The following is a 19878-nucleotide window of genomic DNA, read 5'->3' as shown; positions in this document are numbered from 1 at the left end:
CTATAACCAAAAAGCTCACTTCAACAAATCTGAAGCAATTGACACTAGAAGTAACAATTTAGCTTTGAAAAAATACTCAGAATTCAATGCGGAATTTGGCTTAAAATTATTATCTAATGTATTCTCTTGATTATAATTGATAAAGGGGTTGGTTCAGATCCTACAGAAAATTCATCTTAGAGAAATAAAATAAACATCGAACAAATCAATTCAGGAGAAGGAAATTAACAACAATTCCTACTCACCCATTATCAGAAATATAACCAACCCATAGCTCTGCCTTGTCCCAATGCATGTTGGGGTGGCCCCACTCTACCCATGCCATCCGCTTTCCATTTTTGTCCATGCGTGGGAATGCATAGAAGTCATTGCCGCTGACTAATGCCTTTGGCTCTGAAGGCAAATCAGAAAAAGGATAGTCAAATGAATGGAATGTACAGTTAAAATTTGAAATATAAGACAAACTTACATTCAAACTTATACATGAAATTAAATAATTATTGTTAGAGTAGATTGTCTACCTTGGATATCAGCATGGTTAAGTTCTACTGATACAATTGTTGTCGTTGGATTTAAACTACTTTGACGATGATCTGGTGTTTAATATAACAACCAAAAGAAAGGAAATGTGGGATCATGAGAACCAATAAAGCGTAAACCAGCATCAAAGCTAATCAAATTGAAATGTGGTTTCACAGTCAGTAAAATACCTTCTCTTACAGTCAGATAACGATTAAAACGTGAGTCAAACACTCCATCAGCATATCGAACCACAGGTCCTCCATAATCTGGGGTAAGTGGTAATGGAGAGGAATCTGACAATAACCAAAACTGAGAATCATCCAGCTGCTATTAGAGACACAACAAATGAATATAGTAATAACAATGAATACCTTAGTCAATTGGGAGAAAACAAAGAAATGAAAATATTTTGATTCGTATTGAAAGAGCTGTGTTTAGGCCAAACCTCCTTTCGTATAAATCCAGATAAAGGTTATTTTGTGGCAAAATACATTCTATATTTGGTCACCAGATGGGACAACAAACTAAGAATGGTCTGATCTATTACTCCCAGTCAACCTTCAGCTTTTAAGGAAGAAACAACTTCCAATTGTCAATATAAATCTCTAATTCTCTTGTTACCATCCAAATGGAGCCCAACTGAAAATTTTCGTTTAGTAACAAGTAACAACAACAAGAAATGGTACTGTACATATTAACATAGTTGATCAAAAAGAATGAAAGAGGGGAAAGAGGGGAAAGAGGGGAAAGGGGAAAAGATCAGGGTCAGTTGACTGTCCTTATTCCTTGAATTAAGAGCAAACACCCGCAGCACCCAAGGACGATAGAGATGATATAAATTTGCCAAAGCGCAAGATGGTACAAAGAAGCAAACCTTCAGAGGTAATTAACTGCATGTACAGTCTCTGATCCTTGTAATTTGAAAAAACCACCATATCGCCAGAAACAGCAAACGCCCCACCTCCATATTCTTGGGCCAGTGTCCGCACTGCAAATTTCTTTAGGGATGATATCCACAGGGTCATCTCCAGATTTTTCTGGTTCCTTGACCAGAACCACTCGCCTGATGAATTGGGGGAGGAAAACATTCATCACACAAAACATTGAACGTGGGAATAAGCTAAATAACAACACATACTAAAATATACAAGGAAATGGACATCCTTGAAACAACAACCCTCAACTACATCAGCATTATCTACCCAGGCAAGATTGATTAGTGGGGTTTATATTTCTCGCTGTCTTTTGGTTAGTGTTACATCAAGGCCAAAATCAATAAAGAACAACTTCCGAACGACAATTTGATCAATAGTGGTAATAAGCTAAAAGCAAGGGAAAAACCTACTGGAATGCTTCTTCAACCCTATTGTATGATTAGAAAGATAAGGATCAAATCTGCAACGTGCGACAAAGGAAAGAAGAAGCCTTACCCAGCTTCAGTTGGACGAGACTCAGCCCATATTAGGCGGCCGCGACCATCCACTGCGATACCACCCAACCGCTTCTCGGCGCCAGAGACAACGTCAGCGGTAATGGGCGACTTCCAAGAACCAAAAGAAGCCTCAAACTTCTCCTCAGCTGACGCTGATGAAGCCATCGTTTTCAAGCTCTTCTGCTGCTGCTGCTGCTGCTGCAGCAATCGTTGCCTCACGGTAACGAAGTAGCTGACACTCAGAATACGGTTCTGCTTCAAGCCCAAACTGGATGAAAATGGAATAGCAGAACTGGTCAAACAACTGAAACGGAGTACGGCCAATGTGGCCATGCCAAATTATTCCCAATGACTCCTCCACTTCTTATGGGGACATTGACCATCGCTTTGCACAGTATCGGACGCACACTTTATGTTTAAAAAATATAAATTCAAAAATTAGATTTTTATTAAATATATATTTATAAAATTTATCATTGAAAACAATTAAATTAATTTTTATTTTTAGATATTCTTATAATAAACAGTGTCTAAAGAGTTTATAGTGACAAATTAGACAAACATATCCAATGAAAATCTAGTTTTGGGTCTTATGATTTTTAAATATAAAATGAGGCGTAAGTACTTTAAGGTCTCCATTTTGAGGTGTCAGTATAATTTGTTTAATTTTTAAATCATTTACATGAAATTGATGAACAATATTTTGACCAAAAAAAATGAAATTGACGAAGAATACCAAGTCATCGATTCTCAATTATAATATAAGTTTATATGGTATTATTACTTAATTGTCCATAAAAAAAAATAAAAGTATCATTACTTCTTTTTGCATTACTAACTAAAAAATAAAAAAAACTTTTATTTAAAAGTCAATTTATATATAATTTTAATTTATTTTGTTTGACGTGGAGCTTGGTTGGCTCAAGGGCTAAACCAGAAACCCGCCTATCCCTACAGAGGTAGTTATTTTGTAATCTAAACCTATCTTTTGGAATAAAAAAGTCAAAATAGGTTTGGGCAGGCTTGGGCGGATTTAAACCAATTCGTGTTGACAAGGTTTAAATAAACACTCCATAATTTAAAAAATTGTGCATCTTTTTCTAGCATAATTTTTACTAAGTAAATATGTCACTTGTTGCAATCATAAATAAGACGGAACGCCAAAACTAGTGAAATCACTTCCTCTACAATTTTCACTGATATAATTCCCAGTAATTTGTATTTAGGATTGTGATACGCCATTAATTATCCAACAATCACAATTAAAACCCAACTAAGAACTGAATATGATGAATCCCTTAATTTTTTTTTTTGCTTTTCTTAATTTTGTTTCTCCTCTTTTCTTGATGCTTAATTTTAAGGATTTATTAGGTTCAATTCATAATTGGGTTTTAATTCTAACTATTGGATAACTAATTGTCATGTCTCACAATTCTATATACGAATTGCAAGGGTTGAGAATGTAGAGGATGAGGATCCGAAAGGGGACCCCATTACTGAGTTGGTCTTCTAGGTTTGAAAAATCATAATTGAAACTGAATGGAATTGGATATACAATAATAAAAAATAGAGGTGGGACCCACACGGCCCCACCCCAATGTGGTGGTGAAAAAACATATGGGAAGCCCACATCCACACTCCAAAAACTAATCTAATGGTTGTGAATGATAACTCTCAAGAGATGTTCAATGAGTTATAGAATTCAAGTCATGTGTATTATTCTAATCCAAAGGCTAAAATAACTTCAATGGTGTCCTCAAATTAAAATATTCAACATATGATAGAATCCTGTAACATATTAGAATCACTGTGGGATTCTCCCCCTAACAGAAGACCCAAGTAGCCAACCAAATACCCTTGCAAGTATCTGCAGCCATCTGACACCATTGGCGAGAAGCCCAACTCATTGACCTCAGGCAAATGTATAAAAATCCCTTTTTGGGTAAAATTCCAAAAGGGAGTAAAAATATAAAATCCATGGTCCAAAGCCTAGGTGGAGAGGAACTCTACTGTTTGAGGGTAAAATTGTCCGATCAGCAGGTAGTTATAATAAAAATATAAAATAAGGTTTGCTTTCAAGACGAGAAGGGCATTTTGGTCAAAGCAGTCTTCTTTCTAGTTTTAGTTTCTATTTCCATCGTCCTGAATTCGAATTCCCCAATCCTATTTGGAAAAGGTTTCCTTGAATTCGATCTATTTATAGCTACTCATATCCTTAACGAACCCAACCTATCACTCACAGAACTGTAGCAGCAACCACCCTTCGCGATCATCTCCCCAGAAAACAGCTTCCCTCTTCGCGTCACATCTTAACGTTAATTAGTAATGGAAAACTCATCAAGAAAACAGAACTACAGAATTGGCGATTCAGTTGAGGTTAACAGCAAAGAAGAAGGCTTCGTGGGTTCGTACTATGTGGCAAAGGTTCTCCAAGTCTCAAAGGATCATATATGGGTAGAATACAAAACACTGGTAACCGATGATGAATCCAAATGGCTTAAAGAGAGAGTTCATGTCAGTGAAGTAAGGCCTCGCCCACCTCAACTTCATGCCTCCAGTTTCAACGTGAGCGACAAAGTAGATGCTTATGACAATGATGGTTGGTGGGCTGGAAGGATCTTCAGTATAGATCAATCCAAGTACTACGCATGCTTCGATCACAAAAGATCATCAGCAGATGATGGTGATGAGGTTTGTAATGTTCAGAAGCGGCGGAGATTGGTAGATGAGTCCAAGTACCATGTTTACTTCCCAACCACTCAACAATTGGTTGCTTATACTTTCTCTGCACTCAGACCTCATCAGGAATGGAAGAATGGCAAATGGGTTCTTTCATGTTCTTGGCTGTGAAAGATTTCCTGCGTTTCTTTATTAGTTAGGTTAAATTTCGTTCCCTGATTTGTTTACAGGTTTCTTTTTCCATTTTTTTTAGTTAGGTAAAATTGGGGTGGTTTGTTTTTTTAATATCTCTCGTTATTATGACAAATCATGTAAACAGATTGCGCACTTCACAAAATAGTGCATCAGAAAGAGTGTTATATTCAGGAAATAATTTGGATTCCCATGTATAAAATAGAAAAGCCATGAAGAAACCCATCTTAGATTTTCTCCAAAAGACACATCCATTTAAGAAGAGGCAAAATTAATTAACAAAATAGCATTACAGAAACCACTGCATTGGTGAGCAAACTGACGCCCAAGAAACTGGCAGCATGTTCCAGTAATATTACATCTGAGCATTGAAAAACGAGGATTTTGAACAGTTCATATAACAGATGATAAACTCTAAACATGCTAATATACTTTCTGTAATAGACAATTAATAAAATAATCAAAGCCAAATAAAATCGCCTGTTGGCCATTATATAGAAGCGCAATAAAACCACCTTGATGATAATTTATGATCAAATGGATGCAAACAGGAAAGAATTATAATATCATTTATTAGCCAGAATGCTTGTCACCTCCGAAAGCAGTCTCAAGAAACCCAGTTTTGCCGAGATGGCTCACATCCCCCCATGTTTTTATGATCCAATCCTCACCAGCAGACAAGAGAAATATGTTAACAGAAGTATTGAGTATCTTTCCGGCAGGTTTTCCCTTTGACGCTGCTCGCTTGTAGAGTGCTCTAATAACACCTCCATGAGTGACTACAATCACTCTCTCTCCTGTAGGGGACAAGCAACCAAACGTTGAGTACAGAATTAACAATAGAAACATCCATTTAGGATACCAAAAGCTGCAGCAAAATAATGTGAGAATCAACAAAAACTGTTTTCCTTTCGGAATAACAAGGAACGAGATTTATACATTAACGGTGATATTCAGAATAACAGTATACAAGAGGCATAATTCAAGTCATATAATGATGTTATGGGAGAAAGTTACTGGTACTCGTCTGAGGGGGAAAAGCAACAATAATAATATCACAGAAAAATTAATTTGGTCCTGTGCCAGGAAGATCCACAACCCAAGCTATTTACCTAAGCTTAATGCTTATTGGGTTTCAGTGGACCACGGATTTTAACAACTTGTGTCTGAATTCTATAATCTAGGTGAGAGATTTTCAATACAGCCAAATACTAGATTTCAGAGAAAGATGAATCCATAAAAGCATGTCTATTGTTTTAACAAAGCACTTTTAGTAATCAAAGAAGCACAGCAGCCACAGCATTGGAGAAGATCAAAAGAGCAAGATGACACCAACAAGGCCACAAGGCGACAAGGTGATCAAGAAGCTTGGAAGCCATTGTGACTTGATAACTATGAAAACATATATACATTGTGAAAGGACAACCAGCAGTGACTTTCAAACTGTTGGGGTAGTTACAAATAAGGGATGTCCTCATGAATACAGCATCAACAAATTTTACCTTTATGTTTCACCCCAATTCTTTGCAGTGCGGATGTGCATCGCTGGTGAAGTTGATCCAGACTTTCTCCACCACCCTGATTAACATTAAATGGGAAGATAAAAATATTTTAGATGCAAATGAAAATGTTTAATAAGTTTCCGGTAACAAATTTGGTATTTCAAAACGCATCTCTGGAACCAGAATTTAACTAAAAGCACAATTTGAAATTGATCTTAAAGAAAGAGATCTCCAGCAAGAAGACATCGTGTTCCATGATGCAACAACATTTAGCCGGTAAAGATTCAGAGCAGCCATGTAATAAGCCACTCAAGCATGGAATTTGGTACCATGACATTAGCCTTTTACAGTTTTACTCACCAATATCAAAGTGATCCATATCAACAGATGAGCTACCATAACAGGTAGCTGCCTATCTGATTACGTTTAATGAGATCAGATAAAGATAAAATAGCTGAGGAAGAAACTATAATCAAAGACATTAATGGAAGTATAGGACCATTTAGAAGGTTTCAACTTTTTTAGAGGATTTTTTTTTATGGATCGATCAAGTTGGAACTGGAAAATGGAATAAAAAATTTGGCAATTTATTGATTTATCATGTTGTCAACAGCCCTTGGCAGGGAATTGACACAAAGCAAAGGGAAAGAATGCCAATAGAAAGAGTTTTCATGTTGATTGGAGTTGCTTGTAGTGGGTGGGGTGAGGATGATTTTCTTCTTCATCCCGGGAATGAAATAAGTGAAGCTTAGTTGACTTTTTGTGAACACCCATCCAAACAAGTAGGGTCAAAAGTTCAGATTTAGATCATAACATTTTGGCAAGAGACAAATCTTTAACCCAGCCAGTGCTCTCCGAACCAAGCTAGGCAGTCTCCTATCACTAGGCTCACCAACCAATCTGGACTTGAGGAGGGCTTTCCTGCTGCTCATCAAGAAAGACTTGCACAATTTCAAGGCTTAAAGAACACCGCCCAGTCACACAGTTAGCATAGAGATAGACACAAAATAAGGTGCTAAACTGCCCTGGCTTTTCCGTACACCAAAAGAACTACAAATCCATGAAGGAAACAAAGCTTCAGAAGGAAATAGAGATCCCATAAAGGTTAAGAATGGAAACTAGTCCCCCTCCCCCACGGAAAAGCACCAGCACCTGCTTGAAGAAAGTTCTGGACAGAGCTGCAAAGTGCAGTTTCAGTTTCAGTCCAATCATTATAAAGCAGAAATAATTAACACCCCAAACAGACTTTGAGGGCACCATCATTCTGCTACCCTGTATCTTACATCATTGAAGCTCAAAAACTTGATTTAGTACTTGAAATTAGCATACACAAGTTGCTCCAGTCAACAAATGTAATTTTCTCAAAGGAACAAAGGATATAAAACTAGTAAAAGGCTTACTGGTATTTCTTGGTCTGTTCGACCAGATGTAAAAGCTTGATAAGCCTCAGGCTTAACTTTGGCAGATTCACGCAACACCAAACCTTGAAGATCCCCAAGATGCCTTTCCCTCAGCTCACAATCTTCTATAACCTGAAAAGAATGAAGATTTGAGGTTACAACCTAGAAGATGTTGGATTGTTAAGTTGAACGTCCTCCACCAACCCCTCAACCCACCCCATCCTCCCCTAACCACCCAAAAAAAAGGATAATAACAAATAAGAATTTTGTATGATGGTTGATAAAAGATTCTAATTCTAGTTGATTTTAAACATAATTTTATGATTAAACTAACTCTACTTTCTCCTACTATCCCTTAAAGGTGTTTATGTTTGATCGTCTCAACGTCTTGAGCATCCTTAAAATTCATGAAATACTTGCAAATTCTTTTTCTCACAAGCAAAGAGCAAAAGGTTTTCCATACAATCTTTCACCAAACATAAAAGTTCTCATTTTTCACAACCTTGTGAACTTCCAAAGTTATATAAACCACAGGCCACTAGACCCTATGGATGATAAAATCATAAAACTCAAGTTCTAAAGGAAAATACATGATCACACAAGATCCCGGATGCACCTCTCCACTTCATCTACCCTATTTTAATTCTTTGGGAAACATCATCTTTTATATCACTTTTTTTTATTTACAATTGAACTAAGGTATCTAAAACAATCGCTTTGAGGAATCTCCTTATCATCAAATTTCACCACCTCATCATCCGTCTAATCATGATCAAAGTTACAAACTGGATATTGTGTCTTCATTTTACTTAGTTTAAAACCTTTTGATTCCAAAGTTACTATCCATGATTCTAATTTGGTATTAATCGCTACTTGTGTTTCATTTATCAACACAATATCATCAGCAAAAAGCATACACAGGGAATGACGGTCCAACCTTTTCATAAGAAAGTCCTTGTTTCATATCAAGCACACTTAAAAGTAAGAATTACTTGATCATAATTCACGACTTTTGTTAAAATTTGCTAATCACGGTCTAACCCTTTTTTTCTTTTCGATGAATCAAGGTCCAAACCTTAATCTCAACATAGATTGCAAGTTTCCCTTCATTATAATATTTTATTATAATAATTATTTTTAAGCAAGTTTATTGTTTCCCATGGTGAGGAGTTCTACCTTGATGGTGATTGGATGAGAATTTGAAGGAAGAGGACTCCCTAACATAGGCTGGAAGAAAATGGTGAGGCACCGCTAAATTTAATATTCAAAACTTGGTAGCATGAATTCTGATGGGTATAAAACTCAATCTCATCCCTATATAAACTGCATCATCGTCCAGTTTCCTAATCAATTATCGAGCTGTCGGAGATGGAATTACTTGTGATATTTGGACACAATGCAGATGGCAGTGTCTTGAGTTGACTGTCATTGTTGTCAACAATGCATGTGTACCAGTTGTTGTTGTCACAGTGCATCTCGTAAAGTGCAGTCACTAGAGCAGTTGCATAGAAAGTAGTTGTGAGTACAAAGGTGGAAAGTCACATTTATGCATCTAAGTATGCAAAGTGCATGAATGTTTGAGGTGACCACACTAGATGGCATGGCACCGGTACATCTCTGTTGGCATAAGGTCTATCACATGGTAGGATGATGTGGCTTGAGTGCATTAAGTGGTAGCTGTTGTGTCCATAGTTGTTAAGGCATCGCTTAGGTGTCCCGGCGCTAATGGAGAAAGTGAGGCAAGAGTCGCCTAATAAGAGTTGCATAAGGTGGTCGCCTTAGAGTCCAAGGCATCGCCTTAGCCCCCAAGGCATCCGCCTTTTTACTTACTTAAATCCCAAAAAAAAATTGATAGTGATTCAAAGTTTTAAAGTTCACAAGCCGTAAGATTCTGATTCGAAAAATCCTATTGGGTTAACCTATGCTCTTCTTTGCATCGATGCTACATGGAATAAAAATATTATATTAGAAAAAGTAAAACATCACAAATTAACCTAAAACCATCTGCACAAATGGCAACACCAAAACAAAAGGCCTGTCGTAGCAGCGACATGTAGTGGCTATTGCAACAATTTCTGGGGATTTCTGGCGCTCTTCTCAAGCGAAGGTCAGTGTCGACCTACTTCTCTCCGGCAATACCTTTTCTTAATTTTTTTCCTTAACTTTTAAACTCTCAGACTCTAATTTCATATTTGGGGTTGTAGGGGGAGTCTCGACTCTCCAACTTGCAGTGGTAGTCTCCAGTGGTTCTTCCTTTCCATAGCTTCTCATCTCAGGCCAAGTAAGTTTCAAATCTTTTTTTTTCCAATAAGTTTGTTGATTTGTTCCGACACCTATGATCAAGCATTTCTTTTACTTAGACGACAACCAACATCATCATCTTCTCCGGCAAAGGTAGTTTTGTTTTTTTTAATATTTATTTATTTTATTTTTTTAAAATTTCTACTAATCACTGAGGCACAGTGCCTCTTATACTCAGACGATGGCCAACTTCCTCATCTGCTCCGCCTCTTATTCTCAAGACTCACTTCTATTTAGACGACAACCAACATCATCATCTTCTCCAGCAAAGGTGGTTCTGGCTTCTTCTTCTTGATGCAGAATTAAAGAAATATTTAAGAAAGAAAAAAAGCCCATTGGGTTAGGCCCATTAAAGGTCTAAAGTTATCACCCAAATCAGCACGTGACTTTTATGGGTTAAGGCTATTTAAGTGAGTTAAAGTTAGCCCACATATTCATGGTCTAGACCTAACCCCAAGTCTAGTTCTTGAAAAGTCAATAAAAGGGATTGTGCTTTGAAAATAAAAAAACTCATTGTCAAAAGAGTTTTCCTTGTCAAGAGTTAGGTAGTAGTTGAGTTATTAATAGGTAGGTGGTGTTAGCTAGTGGTTGGATGTTGCCGTTAATGTTTATGTCTCTTTAGAATGCTATATAAAGAGACTTATATAAGAGGTGAAGACACAATTCATCTATTGAAATCAAATTGCTTTGTTAGCATTCATTCTCTATGGAGACTCCTTGTGTTTGATCAAAGGTAGGTTGGTATTCGATCCAATCGATCCACCTTGCGGTGTGAAGCCCAGGTGTTACATTGTTATTCTCAATTCCCTCATATTATCCTTTCGATTTCTTCATCATAGTTATGCCCTTGTTTTGAAGATTTATCAGCCCATATTGTTATGTTGTTATCATTATAATACCACTCTAGTTTCAGCCCTCTTTCACTTCTAAATTATGTTTCATCTTAAGTCTATCAAATCTGAACTTGATTCCTCGTGAAAGGTCCTATTTGGCTACTGTTTTGATCTATCAAATGCAATACCACATTACTTCTTCTTCTTTTTCTTTTTAATTTTTATAAATTCCTAGTGATCATTAAGGCACAGGGCCTCTTCTACTCAAACAATGGCCGGCTTCCTCATTTGCTCTAGCAAAGGTAATTCTAGCACTTTTTTTTTTTCTTTCTTTCTTCTTCTTCTTCTTCTTCTTCTTCTTCTTCTTTTTTTTTTTTTTTTTTTTTTTTTTTTGGAACTTTAACTTTGTTAGCGTGAACTGTTTTAGCGTTTTTATCATATAATATATGATATATTTACAATGAACTAGAATGTACGGGATGTACACTAAAAATGTCATTTGAAACACCTTGATTGCCTCGGGGGGGGGGGGCACCTAATTGCCTCACCACCTCAACTAGCCTAATAGCCTCGCATCGCCTCGTCACCAAAACAACTATGGTTGTGTCTGTACAACTTCACATAACTTTTGAGATGCTTTCTATTCAGAATGTAGAGCACGATCTTCAGCCATGGCACGCTAGTTGAGGATAGTAGCCTTTGCTTGTCAGCTGGAGACAAGCCAATTTTTGGAAAACTCCACCTAGCGTGAAGGTGTCTTTGTATGAAATGTAGCCCTTCAGATTCTGTGTAATGCTTCTGCAATCAAGTCATTTCTGAATAAGGAAGATATGGAAATTTAAGTGGACAAAGGTACGAAGTTTCAAGAAATCAATCTGGTCAACTGGTTCATGTACAGGTCAACATTCTTGAGAGCAAATTGAGTTCCAATTCTGAAGGCCGGAATCAGCCGTATGCCCAAGCAGTCAACAGGATCATCATCATCCAAATGAAGTGGAGGTGACCAGTAAGCCTCTGAATGACCAAGTCTTGTGAAGGTTTTATCTCAAGTAGTCAACCAGCTGCTCCAAAGGCTCAACTGCATGGACATTAAGTCAAGCACGGATTTGGGAGTTTTGAGCTCTTTAGGTTGGTGTTAGGGTTTCTTTTTGACATCTATTAAAAAATAACAAAATAGAAAGTGAGAGAGAGAAAAGGGTGGGGGAAAAGCTCCCATGAAGTTGAACCTAAGGATCCCCAAACCTTTAATGTTTCATCATTGAAACCAAGCACTCAAGAAGGGTACATCGCCTGCTCTAAAGAATCCCCAAACATAAAATGCTTCATCATTGAAACCAAGCAATCAAGAAGTCTATATTGCCTGCTCTAAAGAATACACCAAGGGTTTCAAGAAAGCTAAAGAAAGACGAGGACAGAAAAGAGAAGGAAGAACCTTGTGCCCGGTTCTCAAGTGGCTAAAGAAACCCAAGTGCCAACTGAAGCATTGAAAGCACTAAGACAACATGGTTGTAGGGCTGCTCAAAAGGTGATTGATTATCCCGCATCTCTGGAGGTTACTGCTTGCCAAGGCAACCCTCTTTGTCGAATTCCCATTACCGTACACCATTGTAGGCAAGATGTTTGACAAAATGCCTATCAATAGCTGTAGCCTATTTTTGAGGATTTACATTTGCATTTGGGTTTTATCATGCTTTGAGCTTCATTTTGCGGCATCATTATAAGCCCATCCCTTTGTTGGGTTCCAATGGGTGCTGGACAGAAGGGTGGATACTCCTTGGCAGTGATTGCTACCCAAAACATTGTTGTTGGTGTAGCCTCTTGGTTTTTATGCTAGGGAAATTTGCCATGCATGCAGCCTCTCAATTTTATGCTGAGAAAAACAGTGACCAGTAAACGGAGAGCCCATTGGGCATTACTCAATCCACCTAGGCAATTCGCCACAACAGTTATGGATGCCTATGCTTATATGCTTGTGTACTATATTGGAGTTATGTACGGCATGACCATGTGTAAAACGGTAACTTGGGAATGTCCTACCCAATTGTGGTTTCGCCTGCAACATATTTGTTTCCCCATAGTAGTCAAGTTGCTATTGTCATTGTGATCTAGGCGGGGCCTTGGCACCTAGGCACTTGGCCAGTGCCCAGGGCGCTTGATGTAACTTTGGTACCCTATGAGACACCTTGTTGCCTTGGTTCTCCAACCCCCTCACTGAAAAAAGAAACCAACTAAAGAGAAGCCTCCCAAAAACCTTGAATATCCTAGAAGCCATGACAACTAGGGTACCACCTCCAGCCAGCCTCATCATCATCAGCTCTGGGCAATAGCATATACGTGAGTGTGTGCCTGAGTCAGGGTTGCCAAACTGTTTTGCTGTGTCTGTGCTGTGCACATGAGAGCATAGTATAAGCAGTTGTCTTTGAGTGCCCAGGATATTGAGTGGTGTGTTGGCAAAAGAATCAGCTGAGGTTAAGCTTTTAGAGCCCACTGACGCACAGCCACCCTCTCAGTGATCGTCATACCCAACAACATTTAGGCAATGAAGTTCTTACTTCAGTTGTTTTTCATCCCTTTTTTTTTTTTTTTTTTTTTTTTTAAGGTTTTTCCTTCCTTTCCTTCTTCTTTAGAAAGGCGATGGTTACAAGGAATCTTACGAAGGGAAAGATAGAAGTAAGAAAACTATGTGCATATGTGTACACCAAAGTTGGGACAGAGAGAGAGAGATCCATGTCCATGGCACTATGGTGGCACTACCGTGTATGCTCAAGGCTGATGGACTTTCAACTGAACATATGTTGCTTTTAGGGAGTAGTTTCAGGGTAATCTCTACACGGGGAATTAGAGTAATGAATGGTAAATCATGATAACAGCCTGGGACGTACCAGTAGATGACCCCCTGCACACATGCCAATCCTTGGATTATAAATATTTATACTTGATCAACCACACTTGTCTCAGTCTAACAACTTTCTTTGAAATCAAAGATCCAGAGTCCAGATTCAGGAATGAAAACTATGGTTTCATATACAAAAATGCTTACACCCCTCTAAAATCTGATTAGGCAATTTCTAATAGTACGATTTATGCAGCATTTTCATTTCTCTTTCCTGAATGAGTATGTACCATCTGCCAATACTGTTTTATGAAATAACTGGAAGATTCTTCTACTTTTCGCATAAACACCATCATCTTTTAATTCAAGCTAATCTGGATCCAGTAAGTTAATCATTCAGAAGAGTCTCATTGAACAAACAATTCACAAGACTCCCACAACACCTTGAATACAAAACAAGTACCCAGTAAACAGGATTACAATATGAATATTTTGCTTATTTTATCAAGACAACTAATTCTTGCTTTAATACACATATCTTACTTATTGAAAAACAGACTCATACCTCGAGAGAACCACATTGGCTTGCAATTATCTGTGCTGTTTCAAGTGCTCGCTTCAAATCAGATGCATATACAGCAGAGATTTTAGGTTCCTTGGAAAGTCGATTAGCAACCTCCATGAAACACCAAAACCTTTTTCAATTACACAATAATAAATAAAAGAAAGTTGCTGAAACACAAACCTCTGTCATTACAGTATAAGAAAGTGGGGAAACATAAACACGTTATAGCAATGAACTTACTGCAGCTGCTTGCTGTCTCCCAACATCATTTAATTCAACATCTAGGTGGCCCTGTTAAATGAAAGAGTAGTTGTTGGAGGGATTAAGGTATTCACAGGCATAAAATTAATATTTGAAGAGTAAAAAGTAAAACACAGAACAGAAAAGCAGTGTGTAATGTGTATGACAAACAACACGTATAGCTCAATCGACTGATGAACTTTATACAACAAACGTATAAGAAGTCAATCACTGCAAAAGCAATTTAGAAAAAAGAAAAAAGACCAAATGAGAAAACAAAACCTGGATCCTTCCATCAGCATTCCACGATGTTTCTCCGTGCCGCACGACAATAATCTCGGCAAATTCAGGAACGACAGAACTGGATTTACCATCATTATAATAGCCAGCATGAGACGAAAGTTCAAAACATGGAATTGCTAAGAGTGTTTTATTGTCAAATGCAATTCAAACATTTAGCTAGTACTCCATCTATCCACAACAGAGACTAAAATTCACAAGGAAACACTTGTAAAAACCCTAATACGAGTATTCTCAGCAAAGAAAAAGATCGAAATGAAAGAATACCCAGTAGTAGAATCCTCAGCAACGGAATCGGCCATTTTTGGAGATGTAGGTCGCAAGATGGGAGAAGAGACGAGAGAATCACTGTTGCGCTCTTGCTCCTTGGCGTTCTTGTTGAGCATTAGCGTTGCTTATTTTGGAAGCATTTTGTTGGCTACCGTCATTTTCGATGCTCAAAACCTTCCCAGACTTCAACCTCCACGAATCCAGGACAGGGCCAGAAACAAGTCAGACAACCTAGCGAATCAGAAAAACGTCAGCCCTGAAAGGTGCTGATACTCTTAACGGTACATGCATTCCTGTCGAGCTGAGTCGTGACTCGAGATGAGCTCGCTTGCAGCTGAACCCGAGTTGTCTCGTTGAGTTCAATCTGTACATAGAAAGATCCGCGTCTCGACCTTAGAGTTCTAATATTTGGATTATTAGTGGATCTTTCTTTGAATCCGAAGATGTTTATATTCAATGCAGGATTGGTAGACTCGCAAGATCATACTTTTCAGTAGAATAGTCATAGGTTCGACCCTTGTGGACGACGACAAAGCTCTGAGGGTATAATTGAAGTGCTCAAGGTGGCCTGTATGTCATATCTCAAACACCAAAAAAGAAAAAAAAAAAAAATTATATTTTTTTTAAATTGGCGACTTTTAGACTTTGGAAATGACATAATATACCATCAAATATAATCATTAATCAAACATTCAAATTTACAACTTCTTCTCTAAGAGATATTGGTCTTATTAACTAAGCATCATTACTATCATTTGTCTTGGAATTTTTATCTCTTAGGTCTCTCCATTTTTTTGGTTTTCATCAACCATTGCTTAAATCCCTGCCATAAAATTGTGTTATGTTAACACATTAATGCATTCAATGGTTTTGAGTGTTTTATCTTAACTAAACTTTGTTTTCGTTGAATAATCGACTAGACTTAGAACAATTTGATATATTTTTGTGGCGATGTGTTTTATCTTAATGAAACTTTGTTTTTGTTGAATAATTGACTAAACTTAGAACTATTTGATATATTTTTGTAGCTAATGGCTCTTGGGTATCTCCCTCCTCCCCCTCCACCCCACTCTCACACAGGTTTGGGATTCTCTCTCCCACCCAACTCTCACACAAGTTGAACCCTTATCGTGATCTCATTGTTTGGCTCCTGTTCCCCACCAAAACATTTTCCACCTCTTCAGCTTGGAACCTTTTTCGTACCCCCAACCCCAAGCCCCTTTGGCCCCCTGGTTTGGTTCAAATGCCACGTTTCCCACCACCCCCCCGGACCCCCCCCCCCCCCCCCCCCCCCCCCCCCCCCCCCGGGGGGGGGGGGCCCCCCCGGCCGGCCCCCCCCCCCCCCGGGGGGGGGGGGGGGGGTCAATGGTATGCTCCCCAAGAAACAGGCTTATTATTATCTCCTGGGGCATCAATTCTTCTTTCTGGTCTTCCTCTTGAAGGCCACTTTCTCTTGTTCCTTCCTTGTTTAATAAATTATTTATTCATCTAAAAAAAAAGATAGTCTAAATTAGCTATACGTACAATCACTATATCCTTGACAGGTAGCTTTATACTATTTAAACATGCTACATGCTTGGCTCCTATTACCAAAGAGACTAGAACTCCTAACTTCATAATCCGATGCATTGTTACATTGAGGAACAATTTCTCAGTTGTTGATTGTTGAGATCATAACATGTAAGTAGAGTATGTCCTCAATGTAACAAATGATCATTTACTAGATAAAATGTAACAAAGGATCAATATCATAATGGAGACAAGGTTAAAAGGTGGCAATCCCATTACATCCATACCACTGAGCAATGATACGTCAAGCAAACCCTTCTATGGCTTGTAGAAGTCCAATAATTGAAACCCATTATTAATCACGGGGATGACACCTCAAGATATATGATGGAAAGCATAGACACCCCAAATTATACTAAATTGGCAATCATCCCCCACCCCATAAATTGTCCTCTAAATTTCATTTTCTTCTTCGATTCTTAAAATCATAGTTGTTGCCTAAAGTTCAGGCAAGCGTCATAAGTTAGGATTTTGCTTCAAAGCAGCTTTTGTTTCTTTCAAGTTCGACCTATGTAAGCATTAGCCCATGAATTACTAACGTTATCCTAGCTTCAAAGAGCTTTTGTTTCTTTCAAGTTTGACCTATGTAAGCATCATGTCACGGCCTTAGTTATTGACTAAGCCAACCGTGCCGGCACTTAGCACTTTCTTGCACTAAGTCAGCCTAAAACCCAGCTAGAGAGAGTAGAAGAAAGCTTAGAGCTCAAAGAGAACCTTGAGAGAACTTGTATTGCTCACTTGTTTGATGCTTTGTACAAATGAGTCCCTCCCCTATTTATAGGTGAGGTAGGATACAATGAATGGTTGTGATTTGTACAAGTGTCTAGAATCTAATGGTTAGGAATATTCTAGTGGGTCTAGATATTTCTAGGGATATTTCTAGAGACAAGATACTTTATAGATGTAGATTCCTCTAGAATCTCCCTCCCTTCTAGAATGTGGGCTAAGTGTAGCCCATTAGTGTTATTTCTAAGTTGGGCTAGCCCATGTGTGGCCCATGAATATTATACCATTGGGCCTATGATAAATTGGATCTTGTCATTCTAATTGGGCCGTGTCATTCTCCCCCACCTATTCCGTCGACGTCCTCGTCGTGTTTTCATCGTGGAACCTCCTTATATGTTCTTGGAATTGCCACAATGCGTTTTCTGGTTCCCAACTTGCTTTACTCTCGGGCAATCCCTTCCACTTCACCAAATACTCTCGACTCGGAGGCACCCCGCGTTTGCGTATTACTCGGTCCGCCATTATATAATCTGCCTCCTTGTCATAGGATGTCGTTACGCTCGTAGATGCCCTTGTAGAAGTCCCACGACTAGGATCCTCCGCATCTTCTTGGTAAGGCTTCAACATACTTGCATGGAAGACAGGATGGATCTTGAGCTTTGGTGGGAGGTCTAGTTGGTAAGAAACCTTACCCACCTTCTTCATGATCTTGAACGGGCCTTCATACCGATGAACCAGTCCTTTGTGTACCTTTCGCAAGGACTTGAATTGTTGGGGTAGTAACTTCACCATGACCATATCCCCAGTTTCGAAGTTTGTGGGTCGTCTATCCTTGTCGGCCCACTTCTTCATCTTCTTTGTGGCTTTGTCTAAGTATGACTTAGCCACGTCCAACCTTTTTCGCCTTGGTTGTAGGCTTTTGGGCAACTCAGGGGGCATCACGTCCTTGAACTCCTTTAGAGTTTTCTTGACCTCCTTGGGCCGTTGGGGACATCCTCCTTGTCTTCCAAAGTGCGCCAAATGTGTGACTTGCCCTCGGCTCCCTTCTTCAATTGCATGGCCGAAAGAAGCCGGCCCCTCCTAGTCCCTGTATCGTTGGGACCATACAAGGTGCTCCTTCCTCCATAATGCACACCTTGTTTAAGAATGGCATAGGTACGACCTTGACCCGGAAGAATTCCATGCCAAGCACCAAGTCAAGTCGTCCATTGTCACCGACAAGTCCACGGTGCCTTCCAAGCCCCAATTGTCATCTCGACTCCCTTGGCAACTCCCTCGATAGGGCGTGCCTTCGAGTTGACCGCTTTAAGGCTCCCTCTTCCTTGCTCGTTTTGAGCCCCAAACGCCTTGCCTCCTCCGTTGAGACAAAGTTGTGTGTTGCCCCGTATCAACCATGGCCCTTGCCATTTCTGTTGATATGCACCTCTACGTACATCAACCCCTTTGTTGATGTAGGGGCTTGTCTTCTTTGGCCTTGATAGCACCAAGCCCAATGATCCATGTGCACCTCCTCTTCATCCGTGTCTTCGAGGAGTGCACTTAGGGCCTCCCGTTTGGGCAATCCCTAGCCCAATGTGGTCCATCACAAAGGAAGCATTTGTCTTTGGGTTGAAATTTCTTCTTCTTTTCTTGCTTGCCACCCTCCTTGTTCGAAGAGAACTTGTTTGTACCTTCCCTTGTGGGGTCGACCCCTTCTCTCCCCACCTTTGCCATTATTGCTCTTCTTGGCCTTAGACTCGTCCCTTCTAAACCTATTAAGGACTCCCCCCTATAGCCGTAGCAAGATCTTGTACACCCGACGTGTAGCTCTTGCGAGGCCCAATTTGGAGCCCATCCATGAAGTCGAAGAGAAGTTCCTCTTCGGTCATACTCGGGACCTCCAACATGAGTGTTGAGAACTCCTTCACGTAGTCTCGAATCGACCCCGTGTGTTTTAGCCTCTTGATGTTCTTTCGGCCCAAGAATGCGCATCTCCGGATAAAATTGTTTCTTAAGCTCTTTCTTGAAGTCTTCCCATGTGTCTATGGTGCACGTACCTCTTTGCATGTCGTTGTACCTTCGTCTCCACCATAGAGCCGGTTTCGGTGAGGTAGAGTTGACGGTCTTGATCGGTAGACTCGTCCTCCATCGACGTAGCCTCAAATACCGCTCCATGTGCCATAGGAAGTTGTCAACCTCCCGAGCATCTCTTGTCCCTCGAATGCCTTAGGCTTTGGCACTTCCACCCTTGGTGCCCACGCCACACATTCCCTCCAATCGTGGTTCTCCGCACGTTGCTACCTCTCTACTCAACTCATGCACACGAGCTTCCACCGCGGCGATCCTTTCCACCACTTGGGTTTGAAGAGCATCAAGCTGTTGTTGTTGTTTGTGCTCCATGGTGTTGAGAGCCCAAACCTCGATCCAGCCCAGCCATCGGTCCTTGCTCCCCAACGTCAAGGCGTTCCCTTGCCTCGGCCATCGCCAACTCCACCCGCGTTAGACGTGGCTCCATAGTGCACTAACTTCAACACT

General features: G+C 39.5%; 4 protein-coding genes across 4 annotated transcripts in view; 1 reads left to right on the top strand and 3 right to left on the bottom strand.

Annotated features, from left to right (window-relative positions):
• LOC149017952 (peptidase uncH-like) overlaps positions 1-2311 on the bottom strand; it is a 31572-nt gene extending 29261 nt beyond the window's left edge. The window contains 6 exon segments of the mRNA XM_089152268.1: positions 246-393; positions 522-593; positions 711-815; positions 1397-1517; positions 1519-1585; positions 1953-2311. Coding sequence (XP_089008394.1) covers positions 246-393; positions 522-593; positions 711-815; positions 1397-1517; positions 1519-1585; positions 1953-2287 — 848 coding nt within the window. The 5' untranslated portion in view covers positions 2288-2311.
• Positions 2312-4279: 1968 nt separating this feature from the next.
• LOC149017951 (protein AGENET DOMAIN (AGD)-CONTAINING P1-like) lies at positions 4280-4804 on the top strand. Its single transcript, XM_089153834.1, has one exon. It carries the CDS (start codon positions 4280-4282, stop codon positions 4802-4804), a length of 525 nt encoding a protein of 174 aa, XP_089009960.1.
• LOC149017950 (Phosphoglycerate mutase family protein) lies at positions 4382-15381 on the bottom strand. Its single transcript, XM_089152269.1, has 7 exons — positions 15067-15381; positions 14782-14860; positions 14500-14550; positions 14260-14370; positions 7728-7859; positions 6328-6403; positions 4382-5622 (listed from the first exon to the last, which is right to left on the bottom strand). The coding sequence occupies exons 1-7, from the start codon at positions 15183-15185 to the stop codon at positions 5399-5401; spliced, it is 792 nt and encodes a 263-aa protein (XP_089008395.1). The 5' UTR covers positions 15186-15381; the 3' UTR covers positions 4382-5398.
• Positions 15382-17709: 2328 nt separating this feature from the next.
• LOC149017949 (uncharacterized) lies at positions 17710-18303 on the bottom strand. Its single transcript, XM_089153833.1, has one exon. The coding sequence runs from the start codon at positions 18301-18303 to the stop codon at positions 17710-17712; it is 594 nt and encodes a 197-aa protein (XP_089009959.1).
• Between the last annotated feature and the right edge of the window lie 1575 nt (positions 18304-19878).

The sequence above is a fragment of the Hakea prostrata genome, chromosome 4 (assembly GCF_041222555.1).
Source record: "Hakea prostrata isolate BN-2017 chromosome 4, UWA_Hpros_2, whole genome shotgun sequence".
Classification (NCBI taxonomy): Eukaryota; Viridiplantae; Streptophyta; class Magnoliopsida; order Proteales; family Proteaceae; genus Hakea; species Hakea prostrata.
Note: the sequence above shows the minus strand (reverse complement) of the source record. Positions and strands in the feature narration are given on the sequence as shown.